This window comes from Canis lupus, chromosome 29 (assembly GCF_003254725.2).
Source record: "Canis lupus dingo isolate Sandy chromosome 29, ASM325472v2, whole genome shotgun sequence".
Taxonomy (NCBI): domain Eukaryota; kingdom Metazoa; phylum Chordata; class Mammalia; order Carnivora; family Canidae; genus Canis; species Canis lupus.
Window position 1 is genome coordinate 33,054,390 of NC_064271.1, and position 20,756 is coordinate 33,075,145.

General features: G+C 37.4%; 1 protein-coding gene across 11 annotated transcripts in view; it reads right to left on the bottom strand.

The window, feature by feature from the left end:
• Positions 1–20,756, bottom strand: part of CNGB3 (cyclic nucleotide gated channel subunit beta 3) — a 247,129-nt gene that overhangs the window by 78,526 nt on the left and 147,847 nt on the right. For all 11 annotated transcript variants that reach the window (XR_003130386.3, XR_004810395.2, XM_025433545.3 and 8 more), the window contains 4 exons: positions 16,815–16,969; positions 14,823–14,975; positions 13,673–13,881; positions 482–532 (listed from right to left, as the gene is read on the bottom strand). Coding sequence is in view for 9 of the 11 variants with exons in the window: in XM_025433545.3 (XP_025289330.1) it covers positions 482–532; positions 13,673–13,881; positions 14,823–14,975; positions 16,815–16,969 (568 nt within the window). In the remaining 2 variants the exon portion in view is untranslated. The remainder of the gene's footprint in view (positions 1–481; positions 533–13,672; positions 13,882–14,822; positions 14,976–16,814; positions 16,970–20,756) is intronic.

The window sequence follows — 20,756 nt, forward strand, 5'->3', positions numbered from 1 at the left end:
ATATGATTATGTGGTTATTTGAGGAAAGAAAGGTGCCATGTTATTTAAATAATTGCTTTTCTATTTTTTTGCTTATATGAACAAGAAATAAGAGTAGAAAAAATTTGATAGATTTTTACTTCATCATGCTACATGAATTGGAGGCTAGTATTCTGTATTAGAAAAGACAAAGTACACTCCATACTCTTTTACTGACATTTTAATCAGAATTTAAATGTGAGCACTAACATTTTGTTGTGCTTGATAAAGATCCTTATGTTGAATTCCACACTTGCACATTTATGGAAGTGTATCATGTAATTATGGAGAAGCATAAACTTTAGGTTTGCCTTTGCCTAATAGAACTTCATTTGTATAAAATTGGTTACAAAGGCTATGATTCAAAATAGAAACAGATTAAAAAAAACAAATTTATAAATCAGATTTAAAATCAAAATGGTAACGGATTACTTGAAAAATTTTGAAATTGTAAGGTACCTACCTGAAATTTTGTAGAGCTCCTGTAGTGTCTCTTTAACTCATTTGAATCCACCTGAAATTTTATATTTATATTTTATATTAATTTTACCCAATTTCATCAATTATTTTCTTACTTTAAAAAATATTTCTCTCTACTAGTTCCTTGCAACGTCAGCTGATAAATATGCTCTATCCTCCTATCTCTTAAAACAGAGTAAAAAATATTACTTAGCAGTTTTTTTCTACTGATCTATTTTTTGTCATACTCAAGTTTTTAAAAAGATTTTATTTATTTATTCATGAGAGACACACAGAGAGAGGCAAAGACATAGGCAGAGGGAGAAGCAGGCTTCCTGTGGGAAGCCTGATGCTGGACTCATTCCCATGACCCCGGGACACGACCTGGGCCAAAGGCAGACACTCAGTCACTGAGCCACTCAGGTGTCCTTATATTCAAGCTGCTTCTTTCTTCTTTCTTTCTTTCTTTTCTTCTTTCTTCTTTCTTCTTTCTTCTTTCTTTTCTTCTTTCTTCTTTCTTCCTTCTTCTTCTCCTTCTTCTTCTTCTTCTTCTTCTTCTTCTTCCTTCTTCTTCTTCTTCTTCTTCTTCTTCTTCTTCTTCTTCTTCTTCTTCTTCTTCTTCTTCTTCTTCTTCTTCTTCTTCTTCTTCTTCTTCTTTCTTTTTCTTCTTCTTTCTTCTTCTCCTTCTTTTTATATTCAAGCGTCTTTAAAAAGTTGCCTATATTGCTTTATTCAACATACTTCCCTCATATTTAGTCTTCAACCTATGGCAAGTTAATGGTAATTTGAGCTTTGCTCACTTTTCTTATCCCTTAAGACTATCAATGCAAAAGCCACCAACAACCTCCTCATGATCACACCCAGGGAATCCTTTATAGTACTTAGCATTCTTTTATGGCATTCATCATATTTTGAAATCACACATATTATTTCTTGAGTGATTTATTTAAAATCAGTTTATTCTATTAAATGGGAATCTATCTCAGAACAGGGTTGATTTTGTTTAGTAACTGTACATAGTTAGTGGTTAGAATATATCAGGACCCAAAAACACTTGTTAGGTAGATGAATAGACAGAGAAATAAAGAGATAAATAAAACCTTTTGAAGCATTTGACATTTGGGGGATATTCTTGAAATTTTTCTTTCTAAAGAATCTGAAATGCCATTTTTGGTTTACTTCTTCAGTTATAGCTTTTTGGTGTCCTTTTTTGATTCTAGGGCTAGCCATTATTTTATATAAATATAAATTTACATTCAATTTTTAGGGCTACCCAGTTAAATGTTAACATTCCCCAGGACTCAGTTCTCTTCTCTCCCTCTTTATAATTGCTTCCTAGAAAATTTCAACCACTTACATGGTTTCAAATATATACTGCCATCCAATGTCATTTTCTGGCACTGTTGACCTCGACAAGCAACTGCCTATTGTCTTCACTTAGCAGTTCTGCGTATCTCAAATTTAATCTATACCAAACCTGAATTCATCATCATTCTCCATTCCGCACTAGCCTAACATCTTTCTACCCTACCACTTCTTCCTCTTGAGTAATCCTATGAGCATCCTCATATACACTGGTCAGTGATCCTAGATCACTCATTCTCCCTCAGCCCTCATCTAACCAGCAACAAATTCCACTGATTCTTCTTCCTACAATTTTCTCATGTACATTCTCTCCTTTTGGCATGGGTCTCTTTGTTTTAATTCTTGTTCCCCTTGATCCATTCTATAATGGCAGCTAAATGATTTTGCCAAATCAGATTATTTAACATTCACCATATATGTGAAATCTTCTGACTCCACATGACTTACAAAAATACAATCTCTTTCATGGTCTCAAGGCTCCACTTTGTCTGTCTCACCTCCTACAGCATCCCACATACACTTTATTCAGCATCAGAGTTTCTCACTTTTATGACTTTGCCCATGTTGTTTTCAGAGTTTGAAACATGTTTTGTTCCTTTTGGGAGGTGGAGGTGTGCAGATAACTGAAATTCATTAATCAAGATTGGGACCAGGTGTTCTCTCCTTCACATGGTTTTCTTTGTACCTCACCTCAGAACTCTTAGGGCTCATCTCCGCCATGACTCCCATTACAAACCCCACCATTTTCTTTTGTTTGTCTTTCATATGCTGAATTACTTGAGGATAAGGTCTGTATCTTTGCCTTGTTTTTCCAATTTCTTTTTTCTTTTTTTAAATCATAAATTTATTTTTTATTGGTGTTCAATTTGCCAACATACACCCAGTGCTCATCCCGTCAAGTGCCCCCCTCAGTGCCCGTCACCCATTCACACCCACCCCCGCCCTCCTCCCCTTCCACCACCCCTAGTTCGTTTCCCAGAGTTAGGAGTCTTTATGTTCTGTCTCCCTTTCTGATATTTCCTACCCATTTCTTCTTCCTTCCCTTCTATTTCCTTTCACTATTATTTATATTCCCCAAATGAATGAGTGAAATGACTCATTTCACTCAGCATAATACCCTCCAGTTCCATCCATGTTGAAGGAAATAGTGGGTATTTGTCATTTCTAATGGCTGAGTAATATTCCATTGTATACATAAACCACATCTTCTTTATCCATTCATCTTTCGATGGACATCGAGGCTCCTTCCACAGTTTGGCTATTGTGGACATTGCTGCTCAAAACATTGGGGGGCAGGTGTCCTGGCGTTTCATTGCATCTGTATCTTTGGGGGTAAATCCCCAGCAGTGCAATTCCTGGGTCAGGGCAGGTCTATTTTTAACTCTTTGAGGAACCTCCACACAGTTTTCCAGAGTGGCTGCACCAGTTCACATTCCCACCAACAGTGCAAGAGGGTTCCCTTTTCACCGCATCCTCTCCAACATTTGTGGTTTCCTGCCTTGTTAATTTGCCCCATTCTCACTGGTGTGAGGTGGTATCTCATTGTGGTTTTGATATGTACTTCCCTGATGGCAAGTGATGCAGAGCATTTTCTCATGTGCATGTTGGCCATGTCTATGTCTTCCTCTGTGAGATTTCTGTTCATGTCTTTTGCCCATTTCATGATTGGATTGTTTGTTTCTTTGGTGTTGAGTTTAATAAGTTCTTTATAGATCTTGGAAACTAGCCCTTTATCTGATAGGTCATTTGCAAATATCTTCTCCCATTCTGTAGGTTGTCTTTTAGTTTTGTTGACTGTATCCTTTGCTGTGCAAAAGCTTCTTATCTTGATGAAGTCCCAATAGTTCATTTTTGCTTTTGTTTCTTTTGCCTTCGTGGATGTATCTTGCAAGAAGTTACTGTGGCCGAGTTCAAAAAGGGTGTTGCCTGTGTTCTCCTCTAGGATTTTGATGGAATCTTGTCTCACATTTAGATCTTTCATCCATTTTGAGTTTATCTTTGTGTATGGTGCAAGGTAGTGGTCTAGCTTCATTCTTCTGCATGTGGATGTCCAATTTTCCCAGCACCATTTACTGAAGATACTGTCTTTCTTCCAGTGGATAGTCTTTCCTCCTTTATCGAATATTAGTTGACCATAAAGTTGAGGATCCACTTCTGGAATCTCTATTCTGTTCCATTGATCTATGTGTCTGTTTTTGTGCCAGGACCACACTGTCTTGATGACCACAGCTTTGCAGTACAACCTGAAATCTGGCATTGTGATGCCCCCAGCTATGGTTTTCTTTTTTAAAATTCCCCTGGCTATTCAGGGTCTTTTCTGATTACACACAAATCTTAAAATAATTTGTTCTAACTTTCTGAAGAAAGTCCATGGTATTTTGATAGGGATTGCATTAAACGGTAAATTGCCCTGGGTAACATTGACATTTACACAATATTAATTCTGCCAATCCATGAGCATGGAATATTTTTCCATCTCTTTGTGTCTTCCTCAATTTCTTTCAGAAGTGTTCTATAGTTTTGAGGGTAGAGATCCTTTACCTCTTTGGTTAGGTTTATTCCTAGGTATCTTATGCTTTTGGGTGCAATTGTAAATGGGATGGACTCCTTAATTTCTCTTTCTTCAGTCTCATTGTTAGTGTATAGAAATGCCACTGATTTCTGGGCATTGATTTTGTATCCTGCCACGCTATCGAATTGCTGTATGAGTTCTAGCAATCTTGGGGTGGAGACTTTTGGGTTTTCTATGTAGAGTATCATGTCATCGGCGAAGAGGGAGAGTTTGACTTCTTCTTTGCCAATTTGAATGCCTTTAATGTCTTTTTGTTGTCTGATTGCTGAGGCTAGGACTTCCAGTACTATGCTGAATAGCAGTGGTGAGAGTGGACATCCCTGTCTTGTTCCTGATCTTAGGGGAAAGGCTCCCAGTGCTTCCCCATTGAGAATGATATTTGCTGTGGGATTTTCGTAGATGGCTTTTTAGATGTTGAGGAATGTTCCCTCTGTCCCTACACTCTGAAGAGTTTTGATCAGGAATGGATGCTGTATTCTGTCAAATGCTTTCTCTGCATCTAATGAGAGAATCATATGGTTCTTTGCTTTTCTCTTGCTGATATGATGAATCACACTGTTTTACGAGTGTTGAACCAGCCTTGTGTCCTGGGAATAAATCCTACTTGGTCATGGTGAATAATCTTCTTAATGTACTGTTGGATCCTATTGGCTAGTATCTTGTTGAGAATTTTTGCATCCATGTTCATCAGGGATATCGGTCTGTAATTCTCCTTTTTGGTGGGGTCTTTGTCTGGTTTTGGAATTAAGGTGATGCTGGCCTCATAGAATGAATTTGGAAGTACTCCATCTCTTTCTATCTTTCCCAACAGCTTTAGTAGAATAGGTATGGCTTCTTCTTTAAACATTTGATAGAATTCCCCAGGGAAGCCATCTGGCCCTGGACTTTTGTGTCTTGGGAGGCTTTTGATGACTGCTTCAATTTCCTCCCTGGTTATTGGCCTGTTCAGGTTTTCTATTTCTTCCTGTTCCAGTTTTGGTAGTTTGTGGCTTTCCAGAAATGTGTCCATTTCTTCTAGATGGCCTAATTTATTGGCGTATAGCTAGCTGTTCATAATATGTTTTTAAAATCGTTTGTATTTCCTTGGTGTTGGTAGTGATCTCTCCTTTCTCATTCATGATTTTATTAATTTGAGTCTTCTCTCTCTTCTTATTAATAAGGCTGGCTAATGGCTTATCTATCTTATTAATTCTTTCAAAGAACCAACTCCTGGTTTTGTTGATCTGTTCCACAGTTCTTCTGGTCTCGATTTCATTGAGTTCTGCTCAAATCTTTATGAACTCTCTTCTTCTGCTGGGTGTAGGATCTATTTGCTGTTTTTTCTCTAGCTCCTTTAGGTGAAAGGTTAGCTTTTGTATTTGAGTTCTTTCCAGTTTTTGGATGGATCCTTGTATTTCAATGTATTTCCTCCTCAGGACTGCTTTTGCCGCATCCCAAAGATTTTGAATGGTTGTATCGTCATTCTCATTAGATTCCATGAATCTTTTTAATTCTTCCTTAATTTCCTGGTTGACTCTTTCATCTTTTAGCAGGATGGTCCTTAACCTCCAGGTGTTTGAAGTCCTTCCAAACTTCTTGTTGTGATTTAGTTCTAATTTCAAGGCATTATGGTCTGAGAATATGCAGGGGACAATACCAATCTTTTGGTATCGGTTCAGAAACGATTTGTGAGCCAGTATGTGGTCTATTCTGGAGAAAGTTCCATGTGCACTTGAGAATGTGTATTCAGTTGAGTTTGGATGTAAAGTTCTGTAGATATCTGTGAATTCCATCTGGTCCAGTGTATCATTTAAAGCTCTCGTTTCTTTGGAGATGTTGTGTTTAGAAGACCTATTGAGTGTAGAAAGCACTAGAATGAAGCCACCCAAGTATAAGTGTATTATTATCTAAGTATGTCTTAACTTTGGTTATTAATTGATTGATATATTTGGCAGCTCCCACATTCGGGGCATATATATTGAGGATTGTTAAGTCCTCTTGTTGGATAGATCCTTTAAGTATGACATAGTGTCCCTCTTCATCTCTCACTATAGTCTTCGGGTAAATTTTAGTTTATCTGATATAAGGATGGCTACCTCTGCTTTCTTTTGAGGACCATTTGAATGGTAAATGGTTCTCCAACCTTTTATTTTCAGGCTGTAGGTGTCCTTCTGTCTAAAATGAGTCTCTTGTAGACAGCAAATAGATGGGTCCTGCTTTTTTATCCAGTCTGAAACACTGTGCCTTTTGATGGGGTCATTAAGCCCGTTCACGTTCAGAGTTACTATTGAAAGATATGAGTTTAGTGTCATCATGATATCTATTCAGTCCTTGTTTTTGTGGATTGTTCCACTGGACTTCTTCTTAAAGGGGAATTTTAAGAGTTCCCCTTAAAATTTCTTGCAGAGCTGGTTTGGAGGTCACATATTCTTTCAGTTTCTGCTTATCTTGGAAGCTCTTTATCTCTCCTTCCATTCTGAATGAGAGTCTTGCTGGATAAAGTATTCTTGGTTGCATGTTTTTCTCATTTAGGACCCTGAATATATCCTGCCAGCCCTTTCTGGCCGGCCAGGTCTCTGTGGAGAGGTCTGCTATTACCCTAATACTCCTCCCCATAAAAGTCAGGGATTTCTTGTCTCTTGCTGCTTTAAGGATCTTCTCTTTATCTTTGGAATTTGCAAGCTTCACTATTAAATGTCGAGGTGTTGAACGGGGGATTTTATTGATTTTAGGGGGGGATCTCTCTATTTCCTGGATCTGAATGCCTGTTTCCCTTCCCAGATTAGTCAAGTTTTCAGCTATGATTTGTTCAAATACATATTCTGGCCCTCTGTCCCTTTCGGCGCCCTCGGGAACACCAATTAAACGTAGGTTTTTCTTTCTCAGGCTGTCATTTATTTCCCTTAATCTATCCTCATGGTCTTTTGTTTGTCTCTTTTTTCCTCAGTTTCCCTCTTTGCCATCAACTTGTCTTCTATGTCACTCACTCGTTCTTCCATCTTGTTAAACCTTGTCGTTAGGACTTCTAGTTTGGATTGCATCTCATTCAATTGATTTTTAATTTCTACTTGATTAGATCTAAATTCTGCAGTCATGAAGTCTCTTGAGTCCTTTATGCTTTTTTCTAGAGCTGCCAGTAGCTTTATAATAGTGCTTCTGAATTGGCTTTCTGACATTGAATTGTAATCCAGATTTTGTAACTGTGGGAGAGAGGACTCTTTCTTTCTTTTGAGGTGAGGTTTTCCTTCTAGTCATTTTGCTCAGTGCAGAGTGGCCAAAAACTAGTTGTATTGGGAAAAGGAGAAAAAGAGAGGAGAGAAAGAAGGAAAGAAAAAAGAAAAAGAAAAAAGAAAAAAGGAAGAAAAAAAGAAAAAAAAGAGAAGAAAAAGAAAAGAAAGAAAGAAAGAAAGAAAGAAAGAAAAAGAAAGAAGAAAGAAAGAAAGAAAGAAGAAAGAAAAAGAAAGAAAGAAAGAAAGAAAGAAAGAAAGAAAGAAAGAAAGAAAGAAAGAAAGAAAGAAAAAGAAAGAAAGAGAAAGAAAGAAAAAGGGTGGGGGAAGCAAACAGAAATCAAAAAGAAAAAAAAAAAAAACCACGGGGGAGTATCTTCTGATTCTGTGTACTTTAAGTCCCTTGACTTCCCCTGGAACTTGTCCATCTAGCTGGTCTTCTGGGGGAGGCGCCTGTTGTGCTGGTTTTCAGGTGTTAGCACTTGGGGGAGCTGCTCTGCCCCTGCCTGGTGCAGGGCTCAGTGGGGGTTGTTTACCACGTGAGGCCCCAGGAGGAACAGCCCTAGTGGCCGCCGCCGGCTCTGGAGCCCTGGATTAAGCTCCCACAGTAGCTCCAGAGCTCTCTGTCTGCAGGGCCTGGAGGCTTCGGGGAGGGGCCGCTGATCTGCTCAGCTCGGGGCAGGAGCGTCCTTGCTGTCCTGGGCCCTCCCAGCCTCTCTGCCTGTCCCGGGGGGAGGCCGGATCCTGGGCTGTGTCCCCGCGCCCTGTGCTCCGGCGCCTGCGCTGGTGGATTCGCGCTCCCGCCCGCAGCCCCCTCCGAGGAGCCGCCCCCGAGCCCCTCCGAGCTGCTCCGGGTCCCGCCGTGCGCGCTGCAGCCCTTAGGGAGCTCGGCGCACTCTCCCGGGGCGCAGGTGTCTGTTAGTGTCCCCGGGAGCCCGAGGGCATCCCCGCCCTCCTGGGTCCTGCTCCAACTCCCTGGGAGCCCCTTTCCGCCCGGGAAGGTTGGTGCAGCTCCTGCTCCTCCGGGACGGGGCTCTCCTGTCCTGGGGACACTCGCCCCGGCCTCAGCCCGGCTCCTCGCGGGCCCCTCCCCCTTGGAGGCCTTTTGTTTCTTTATTTCTTTTTCCCCGTCTTCCTGCCTTGATAGAAGCGCAAACTCTTCTCATTGTAGCATTCCAGCTGTTCTCTCTTTAAATCTCAGGCCGAATTCGTAGATTTTCAGGATGATTTGAAGGTTATCTAGGTAATTTGGTGGGGGCAGGTGATTTGGGGACCCTGCTCTTCTGCCATCTTGCCCCTCCTCTCTTGTTTTTCCAATTTCTAATGCAATATCTAACACATAGTAGGTTTCCAATGAATATGTGATAAGTGATAGATTAAGAGGCATTTGTTATCATTCAGACCTAAAAGGATTAATGCTAATATTGGATTTATATTCTTACATTTTAGTGATAGGTAAATAATTTATATTCTTACATTTTGTGCTATTAATGAGTAGGCCAAAGTATTATATCTTAGACACAAAGAAGCAGTGTCTTCTAACAATTATCATCCAGATTATCCAAGTTCAGAAGTTTCAAAGTACTGCCGAGTAGTGTTAAATATTGAATATTGGTTAGCCAACCCCTCAATTTCTGCTCCCCCCACCTTTTTTTGGCTACAATTTTTACTCATGCACATATACTAACTCATCTAATGATTTTTGCTGTGAAACTCAATGGCTTACTAAGCCACAGGTAGACACAGGTAGGAGTTTAAATTGAATCATGTATCAAGCTTGAGTAAAATTAGTCAGCTCCTTCAAAGCTTATCTGGGACTGACAGATACATTTCAAGTGCCACAAAGTTAAAAAACCACCCTCTCCTTCAACCTTGGAAGAATGTTTTTTAGCACTTTTATCTCTACTTTCAGGCTTGTCTATGATCCTATGATTGAATAAATGTAAATGAAATGAAAACTTGCTAGATTAGATGAAAATGCAATCTAGTGATTCTAAAATCTCTCTTCTTTGGAGAACTAAAAAAAAAATTGGCATCATTATGATGACCAGCATGCTTACTTAGGCACTAATTTAAAAAAATGGCACCTTATTTAATTCTCTTTCTCTCTTTTAAGTCTCATCACTATGCAGGCAACATTTCTTTAGGGGAGGCTTACTTTAGGAAGGATATGCTGACTGTACCTAAATCCTTTTCCAAAAGGTGGGTTTTGAAGAAGTTCTACCTGGGTATGATTATATTTACCTTTTCTCATAAATAATTCATAGAAACTCCACAATTTTATATAGAATAGATAGATATGTTTCAAAAATAGTAATATCACCTGAAACAACTACATTGAAGATTAAATAATATTATTAAATTATTAAATAAAGAATTATTGAAGATTAAATTATTGAAGATTAAATAATATTATTAAATTATTAAATAAAGAATTATATTATTAAATAAAGAAGATCCTTGAACCAAGACTGTCACTCATTAACTCCTTCGAATACTTCTTGAATATCCTCTCTGAGATCCTCAGATAGAGAGGGAAATGAATTGGACATTGTCTTTATACACAAGAAACTTAATATCAGGTAAGAAAGGGAGCTACATATACAGATAGGAGAGAAGAGGGGAAGTTAAATGTGTGGATATTAATTCATTTGAGACATTCAACAACTTACTGTACATATTCTATATGCCAGACTCTGGCTTAGGTGTACACATGGCCTTATTTAATCTTCACAATAGGTTTATGAAGTGGGTACAATACTTTCCATTTTATGAATGAAAAGATACCAGTTAATTAAAAGGCAAATTTATTTTCTTCAACTAAAGCTATTAATAAATTTCAGAGATGGAATTCGACCCTGGTCTGTTTGTTCCTACTTAATAATAATTAGCCTAATCATTGTTTAACAATTAAATAACAGAAGTATGAATCAAATGTACAGAGCACAGAGAAGGGAATGGTTAATTTTCTTCAGGTCAGTTTATAAACAGTAACTGAGAAGATTAAGTGCCAAAAGCAGTTGACTGTAATGCCAGGCCTGACTGATACTGTCACTATGTAGCACTGAGCATTTCCATGAATCATGATCAATAGGTTTAGCAGTATTGTAGGGGTATGAGTCCCATATCTCAATAATCCTCATTGTCATTTTCAGCTGTATTTCTGCTGTCTATAAAGGAAATTACAATAAATAAATAAATAAATAAATAAATAAATAAATAAATAATAAATAAAGGAAATTACAGATGAGATACTCTTTTGTTGTTTTTTCATACAAAGTTCTGTTCTCTATTTGTGTAGCACCATTTTCAGAAGGATGCAATGCAAAACTTGTAAACCCTCCTAATTCCTTCTATTGTGGCCTTTAGCACTTCAATCTGTTTATGACTTCTCTGTTTTCAAGGCCTTGAGGGAATTAATATTTCCATCCTCTACCCCTGAAATACTTGGCAACTGTAGATATTTAATAAATGTTTGTTGAATGAATGAATGAATGAATGAATGAATGAAAAAACAAGTTGGCAGTGCACCAAAGGTAGCAGAGATAGCTAAATGTAGTCAATCTTCAATTTGGGTACTTGACTTGTATAGTCTTCTTACCAAAATGTAATCAAGCTTCAAAGGCTAACACTACCTATTCTAAATTAAAGAAACCATTAAACTCCTTTTGAACAAACAAAGCAATTAGTTCCTGCTCTGTATTTGTAGTTTGTGATAATGCATTTTAAATAGAGCCCACTGAGTGTGTTTTTATTGGTTATTTTTCTTGTTTTTAACACTCCATTGTGTGTAAAGCCCTCTTAGAAAATTGAAAATAAGTCTCCTCTTACTGATTTTGTCATTTTCCATTTGTCAAACATTGATTTTCTCCCCCCTTGTGCATTTAATGGAGGTTGAAATTAGTGCTCTTTTTTTGTGTGTGTTGTTTACTTCTTATTTGCACACCATCATCATCATTTATCAAGCTGCCAGTGAGCTCTGGGGATAGTGGGGAGCTGACTAGTGCTCTGAAGTTCACATAAGGAATATTTTGAATATATTCTTGCTACAGCTTTAGCTCTTGCTTTTAGAATTTCTTTCTAGGAAAGCTTTCAAATAATTGGAGGATTTCCTCAGCAAATAAATTTTTTTCTAAAAGAATACAGTAACCATAACTACTCCTTTCAGCTTTTTGATAAATTAATATTGTCTGGAGATTCAAAAGAAAATATTCAGAAGATTAAGGAACCCACCTTTATTCTTCAAAAATATGTATAAACCCAAAGTTCCATACATTTCATTAGTCTGCTCTTCCTACTGTAATGGGTCCATTAGAGGATCTGTTCTGTGCAGTTCCCACTGAGATTGTGAAGTGGGTATTACAGTGGACATCAGTTGGAAAGGGAGCATCCTTCTAGTTAGCTGGGGAAGGGGCTGAGGAGTAGAGGCTTTAAGATGTGGAAATGTCCTTGTGAAAACATATTTTTCTATTTGGTTGACTGGATTACTTTGAAATTCTGTCAACACTGAGAATAAGTCTAGGAGAAAATAATTTTTCCTATAGGTAAGAATGGTAGTTTCTGAGGTAGGCCAGTGCATTTGATGGTGAGAATTGGGATGTGATGAATCTGGAAAGTGGAGGAATACACAGAAGAGAGGCCAGAAGATGCCATATTAATTTTTAAAAAATCACAAAATCACAGGTGTGTTTTATGTGCTTGTGATTTGCACCTGTCTGTTGAGTGTACGGCTTCCTATTTATGGTTTGGCTGTCTCAGTGAAGATCTTGATGGCTCATTGTTATAGCACTATATAATAATAGCACTATATAATAATAGCACACTTTGCAATGATGGAAATAGTCTGTGCTCTCTGATATGGTAGCCTCTAGCCAAGTGTGATTACTGGGCCCTGGAAATATTGATAGCGTGGCTGGGAAACATGAATTTTTAATGTTATTTAATTTTAATTAAAATTTAAATTTGAATAGACATATCTGGCTAGTGGCCACTATATTGGACAGTGCAGTGAATCTACACTGATTAAAAGGTTCATGACAGATTTTCTTTTCAAGTTAGGTTTTCCCAAACTGTCAAGACCTAAGACCTTGGACTTGTTGTCTATACTATGATACTATGTACAGGTCCTATGCTCAGTGCTGACTATATGATGATACACAAAGTACAGTCTGTGTCCCAAAAATCTTATAGCCATGTTTTCTCACAACACCAGGTTGTCTCCCAAGGAAACTGTCTCTTATGAGTGATATAGTGAAACTGACTCTTATGAGTGATATAGTACCTGCCTTATTCTAAAAAATACTGAGGTGAATGGCAGATTGCAATGTGGTGGAAAACAACTGCCTTACAGACTCTTTGAAGTGTGGTAACTAGATAAATATATATTAAATTACTTCTTTTTGTATACATAATTTATACATTTTTAAACTTTATTTAGGTAAAATATGTATATGGTTTTGACATTTCAGACCTGGTTTTATCTTTCTACCCTCAAGTATTACCAAATTCTGAAAAACCAGTCAACATGAACTGACATGGTATAGTTGCACAGAGCATGGGTTTTAGAGTCAAGGTCTGGGTTTGATCCTGCCTCATCGCTGTCCAGCTCTGTGCCTTGAGCATATCACCTTCCCTCTCTAAGCCTCTATTTCCTCTTCTGTATATGGGGTTGATAATAATGTCTCCCTTATAGAGTGACTGAAAGGATTAAGTGAGGCATTATAAAGAAATTAACTGGAATAATGATGATAGCTAACATTTAATAGGCACTCATTAGTCACTCAACACAGTTCAGGCATCGTGCATTTAGTCTTTCCATCAACACTGTGAAGGTACTATTTTTACGACGAGGAAACTAAAGTGCAGGGAGCTACATGGTCCCTCCTCCATAGTAAATGCTCAAGGGTTGTGCTGTTATTGTTGTTTCTACTATACTGGTGGTTTCCGGTGGTTAAAGACAGCTGGTCATATATTCAATAAACAGTGTTGTTAATTTATTTTTTGTAGTCCAATCTGATATTTGTCAGTTTCTGCTTCTCCCAGCCCCACTTACCATTATGTCTCCTCCTTTTATAAACTGGAGTCTGGGCTGGATTAATAGCATATCACAAAGGTAGATGATATCACATGTGATGTCTGTAATAAACCAGTAGTGTGTGTTGTCTGGTGTTTGATATGGAAAGACGAGGCGTAGTGGTATAAGCCAGCAGTTCCAGTTATAGGCAATGGTGACAAGCAAGAGCCACAGGAGATAGAGTCGATCTAGAAAAATCAAATGGCAGGTAACAAGCATTAAAATAATTCTCTTGCTTAGTTTGGTGCACTGTCCTCTGGAGATAAGCAAATTGTTATGAGAGGTTCTATTAAAATTCAGTACAATTCTGGAAAGCACTGGGCTTTACAAGGGATGTTGAGTGATCTTATCAGCTCTTCTGACATTGGAGAGAAGCCTTTATCTCTTGCCGAGAAGTGGCCATTCTGAGTCTGTCCCCACAGGCAACTGTGCTATATGGATTAAGGAAAAAGAGACCCAGAGAAGTCAGAGGTGCCCTATTTGAATAATTGCAGCAGCAGGCCTTTTGTGCATCAGAGTAGTTAAACTGCAGGATTACCCAGGCAGGTGGACAAAAGGCCACATGTTGCCTGAAGGAGTGTGGCTGACCAGGAGAGGCCAGAGAATCAGCCCATTAAGGCAATCCATGTCTTTTCACACATTGCTTTCTTCTGCCCTCCCATAGCAATGGATTTGTTCAGTTAAAATAATTAATGATATGAAGGCATGGAAGAAGATAGATACTTCATATTGATTTTGGGGGGAAGGGTGTTGGATACATATCACAGAACACTTTGGGGCTTTCTTTTCAAAAGTAATTAAGGGCAGCACAGACTCTGGACTGCTTTTTATTTATTTATTTTCATCTATCTATTTATCTATCATTTATCTATTTTGATAATTATACATTTACTTTATTTCATATTATACTGGACATGCCTTTTAAAAACAAAAAGGAATATTTTATCTCTTGCCTTCACCAGAGAGGAGCAAACAATCCACTGTCTTTTTAATATAGTTTGAATTCTGCTTTCTAGATAGAATTGGAATGTGGCCTAGGGAGAAATGGAAGCCATCTGGGACTCTGGGTTATAGGGGTTCTTGATAATAGCTAGCCCTCCCACTGGGACAGTTCACACTTTGATGGTACCTGTGTATGAATCTATGCTTCCTGGAAGTCTAAATCGTTTTAGGTACTCTGTCAGAGGCATCTTCTGGAATTTAAAACACAATATGTGATAGTAATGTTCTTCTTTTAGCTTAGCATTGCTCTCTTGTGTTGATGGTACGGCTGTGGGCTTTGCTTTATAGGGAAAAAAAGAACACATTTTTAAGAGGTTAGGTTAGCTTAATGAGAAAAAACTTCGATTTCTTGAAGTCAGAACATGTCAGAATCTTCCCTTCTTAATATAGGTAGATAAGGCATGATATGATATTGAAAATAGTGACATTAATGACAATATCCAGGTAATGAAAGCACTAGAATTTGGAAATAAATAGCAGATTTAAAACATACTAATAAATTACCACAAAAGTGTTACAAATAGGGTAGTTTAATTAATAAATCAATTAATTAACTGAATGTAATCTCTACACCCAAGTTGGGGCTCAAACCCACAACCCCAAGAGCAAGAGTCACATGTTCCACTGACTAAGCCATCCAGGCACCCTACAAGTAGGATATTTTAAATACAAGCTTAATTCTTACCTATTTTGTAGCATAAATAAAGTCAGTCCTTTAGATTTACATTACAAAGAAACTTTACAAATGTACATCATGCCTGTCACAGGTTTTAGTTTCTTGCTTCTTTAGTCTCACACATATCCTTCAAGTTATACATAAAGTTCAAAATATTTTTTAAATCTATCTTACTAAAATACAATGACTTATTAGAGTCTCTTTAAAAGAGAAACTACTATACGATATGTAGTTTATTTTAAAAATCCAACTTACCTATACAGAATTATAAGGAACCCTCAACTCCATCCTATATAAATAACAGTTTGATTTTTAACTGTTATTAAACATCCAAATGTTCTTCTACTTTTATCTATATATATAAATACAAAGATGTAATCATAATATATCACTTTTGTACTCTACTTTATTGCACTTACTATTTTTCATAAACGCATTGCTGCAATTATTAGGGAGGCTGACAACTGCTCCCCTCCCTGTCCCCGCCCCCTGCCCCGCTCTGTGATTAGTTTGTTGATGTTCTTTGCTATGCTGTGTATTTGGGTAGTATTCTTGTATTTTATAATGAGTGCTTTGTATATTGGGGTATTCTTAATTAATATTTACAATAAAATTTGCTATAGCATATACTGCTGTTGCCTTGCTCATATACTGTGGAGCTAAAGATCCTGTGCAGAGAGTTCCCTGTATCTTTTCCCCTCAGGACTGTTTCTGAGCTGGCTTGCTTAAAGTGCTGGAGAGTTAGCAATATGGCCCAACAATACCCCTTAACTAATGGAAAATGGAGTTGGTGATTGACACCCTAGCCTCTTCTTCCAAAATATATAAAGAACTACCCAACTTAACACCAAAAAAAAAAAAAAAAAAAAAAAAAAAAAAATTCCAATTAAAAAATGGGTAGAAGACCTGAACAGGCAATTTTTCCAAAGAAGACATACAGATGGCCAACAAGCACATGAAAAGATGCTCCACATCACTTAGCATCAGGGAAATGCAAATCTAAGCCACAATGAGGTATCACCTCACACCAGTTAAAATGGTTAGTATCAAAAAGACAAGAAATAGCAAGTGTTGGTGAGGATGTGGAGAAAAGAAAATCCTCATGCACTATTGGTAGGAATGCTAATTGATGCAACCACTGTGAGAAACAGTGTGGAGGTTTCTCGGGAGAATTCTTAAGTCTGATCCACACGGTTTTTCAGGTGGATCAAGTGTGAGGGCTCACAGACGAAGCCCTCTTATTAATATATCTTTATTATCTTAATCCTTGGCTCCATCTCCCTGTCTGCTCTCACCTTCTTGGATCACCCTCAATATAAACTATTGGCACCTAAATCATTGTCTCAGGGTCTGCTCTTGGGGGAACCCAAACTAAGACATTTGATAAATACATGTCCCCCCATAACTTCTTTTGTTTCAGTACTTTGAGGTAACAGTGCTTACCAGTTTGGGGGCTAGCTTCAGGTGAGGATATATTTCCTTCTGCCAACTTTTTCTTATAGAGCATTGTTCTTTGACGCATCCTTCTCACCAGGTTGTGTAGCTGAGCATCAGCATACTCATTTATAACAGGGACTCCAAGGGGTTTGCTTTTTGGGCTAAATGAGGAAAAAAAATGGTGACAGAGATGGATCCATGAAGAGGTATACACAGGGAAGAGACTGAGTTTTTTCATCCTCCTTATAGATTCTACACTATTAACTGCTCCTTTCTGCAACTGAATAGAACCATTTAAAAACTATATTTGAAGGAAATAGTGCTAATGGAATACAGATTTGTTAATGAAATTTTAGAATCCACAAATAGCAAATATTCATTCTTGACCATATTAGATCCTGATTCTGCCATTTAATTGTATAATTAGAAGAAAAAAAGAAACTTTACTTGGCATGGTAGGCAGAATTCTAAGATGGCCCCTTGATGTACATGTCTTGCATAATCCTAGAGATAATAAATAGAGTGGCTTATACTCTTATTATTAGTTTGTGTCATATGTCTCAGTTAACTTGAAGGTAAGAGGGTTATACAAATGGCCCTGATATAAAAAAAAAGCAGAGTTTAAAAACAGAGAGTTTCTCCAGCTGGTGACAGAGCAGAAATTAGAGGTTTGAAGCCTAAGGGAGATCTCACTTGGGAGAAATTCTCCATTTCTGGCTTTGGAGAAGAAAGGGGCCCCCTGAAGAGAATTGCACAAAGCCTATAGGAGCTGAGAGTGATTGATCTCTGGTTATCTGATAACAAGAAAAGAAAACAAGGACCTTAGTCCTACAACCACAAGGAATTGAATTACGCCAATAATTTGAATGAGCTTGGAAGTAGCTTCTTCTCTGGTGTCTTCAGGTGACAGCCTAGCCAGGTCTGGCTGACACCTTGATTTCACCTATGTGAGACCTTAAACAGAGTACCTAATGTCACCCAGACTTTTGATCTATGGAAATGTGAGCTATTAAATAGGCATTAATTTAAGTCAATAAGTTTGTAATAATTTCTCATGTGGCAAGAGAAAATGAGTGTATGTAGTATGCTTTAATGCACTTCCCTCCTAAGAAAACACAGATTAGTACATAGTTTAAGATATAAACTGGTACACTTCATAAGGATCTGAGTTTCCTCATAGGTTTTCCTCAAACTTCTAACTCACTCTCTACCTTCCTTCTGAAGTCTGACACTGTTGTCTACACAGGCCCACATATCCATTCTTACCTCCTCACATCCATTTCTGCCCTTTCCATCTCATTTCTAAACCCATGGAGTTCACATTAGAACTGGGTAATCTGTGGATCATATTTAAAGAGAACTCTAGTATGAGCTCCTCTCCACTAATCTGCGTTCTCTCCTGGTATAGAAACATATCACATCTATAATTGTTTACAGATTCCCAGACCATCAATGTGTCTCTCTTCGTTTCTTACTATAGTATAATTTATGACTCTTTTAAATGTCCTGTCTCAGCATTGAGATTCTTCAAGTGCATCACACAAAGAGCTTTACAAGCCTTCTCAAGAATGATGAGATGCAGTGGACAAAAATCTGATATATCTTAGACAATACAGAAGTAGGGGGACATTAAATCTTCAAAACTGGAGAGTTAAAGAGAAGCAGTGTAAATGTATAGAGGCAAGGAAAGAGGTGAATAGTTAGAACTGATGAGTGAAAAAGAGAGAGACTCAAGAAACAATTTAGAGAGAAATGAAAGGATTTGAACTTTCTGGATCTTTTGGATAAATCCAAATAAGGAATCAAGAATAACTTCTAAGGGGCATCTGGGTGGCTCAGTTGGTTAAGCAACTGCCTCCGGCTCAGGTCATTATCCCAGGATCCTGGGACTGAGCCCTATGTCAGGCTCTCTGCTCAGTGGAGAGCCTGCTTCTCCTTCTTCCTCTACCTGACGCTTCCCTACTCCCCTTACTTGTGCTCTTTGTCAAGTAAATAAATAAAAATCTTAAAAAAAGAATAACTTCTAAGTTTCTATTACAAGAGTCTAGGTTTATGAATATGATATTGATATAAATAGGAATTCAGAAAGGAGGTGTTTGTACATTGTTGGTATATGGAAAAATGATTTTTTGTGTGTGTGTTATATATTCAATTCAAGGTGCTAGTAGGACCTTGTGTGATAGGACCTTGATTATGCTACCCAGGAGACAGCTGGAAATCCAGTTTTGGCAACAAAACCTTGGTGGTCATCAGTGTATACGGGATGTTTGAAGAGATGAATGTAGATGACATCCTCATAGACTGAAGTTCTCAAGGTCAGAAACTTTATTTTCTTTATACTCTACAAGGTCTAGGACAAGGTAGGCTTTAATAAATGCTTATTGAATAAATAAGCCCACTACTTCTAACCTTTTGTTTGACCTTATGTGATGTGCCTCAGTGCACTAAAAAAATCTATAAAAAGTAAAGTTGAGAGTTGGTGGATCATTAACTGTAAAGTCAGGTATTCAAACTGTCAAAACCTCCAATTCAAGTCTTAAGACCTAAGGAGAGTGTTTTTTTTTCTTTTCCTGAATCATCGATAAGCTCTAATTGGCCATATAATTGCCATTTAATCACACTAGTTTTTACTGTGCAAGCCTACGTCAGGTTTAAAATGCTGAAAATTATATTAAAAAGCATGCCTGCATTTCAAATGCATAGCTATATTTCAAGTACTATGTATTTTTCTTTTTATATTAGCTTAGCATTAATATTGTCAATTTACTTCATCTTTTTTGCCCCCCGCTTCTCATATAGAGTAATCCTTAGCTACCTTCTCCCTTACCTACATATATGCAGAAGCTATGAATGTATTTTTCTTGAGGTAATTTTGTGACTGAATGAAAAAAGGCAAATTGAGATGAAGAAACTTGTATTTTTATGAGATAAGAAAAACAAGAGTAGAAGAGAGAAGCAATGGATATGCCTTATGTAACTATGCGGCATTTGAGTGATATTTGCTATTTCTTTTTCACATTACTAACTATATTTTTAAAATAATTATTCCTCACAATTCCTTGATAAACTATATTTTACATAAATATGTAAAGATTTTACAAATTTTAGTAAAGAAAAATAGAAGGAAAGTCTTATTAAAACTCTTTTATTGAGATGAGTGAGGCTTTTAAAATTTGTTTATGCATCTATGGAAGAATGAAAAATTGTTAGAATGACATTTATTCCTGTCAAAATTTCCTATCAAAAATTTTTTGATAAGGGTAGAGAGAACACTCATTAAAAAAAAGATGAAAAAAAACCCAGAATTATATCAGTAGTCCTCATTTCTTTAAATTCAATCAGAGATAAAACAAAAAAAAAAATCACATAATTGACAATTGTTCCTGTGTGTGGGGTTGCAGGAGTTTTTGCACTTCAGGGCAAATGCATCATAGTAATATTGGGATGGATTAGAAGAAGTAGGCCTATCTTCGGCAAAGCAAGAGAAAAGCCATCGTGAAAGGAGAGATAGGAAAGAGAAACTTGTGGTCTACGGGTGTACTCATAACAATTTTGAGAAAGAGTAGATAAGTAAGATGTGAATATTGACATTGATTCTTTTAAAACTTTGTGTTTATTGAGACTTCCAGAAAGTTTTCATGTAAACTCAGTGATACATGTTCTCTAGTTTAAGCTTGTTGCTTTAGTATCACGCAAAGGAATGACTACTTTTGGCAGGGTAAAATGGATGGTTGCAGTCAGGGATGAGTTCACAGTGAAAGATGAATGGCACTTTGACTGATAATGTAAAGGGAAAATATTCCAGGCAAAAGACACAGCTGGAGAAAAAGTGTATCAGTTGCTGCTTTGTGGAATATAATAAAGAGTCAAATATTTTAACATAAAATCCTAAATTACCTATGATGTGGTTTGAAAAGTCATTTGAGACCAATGGGAAAACATAGCAAG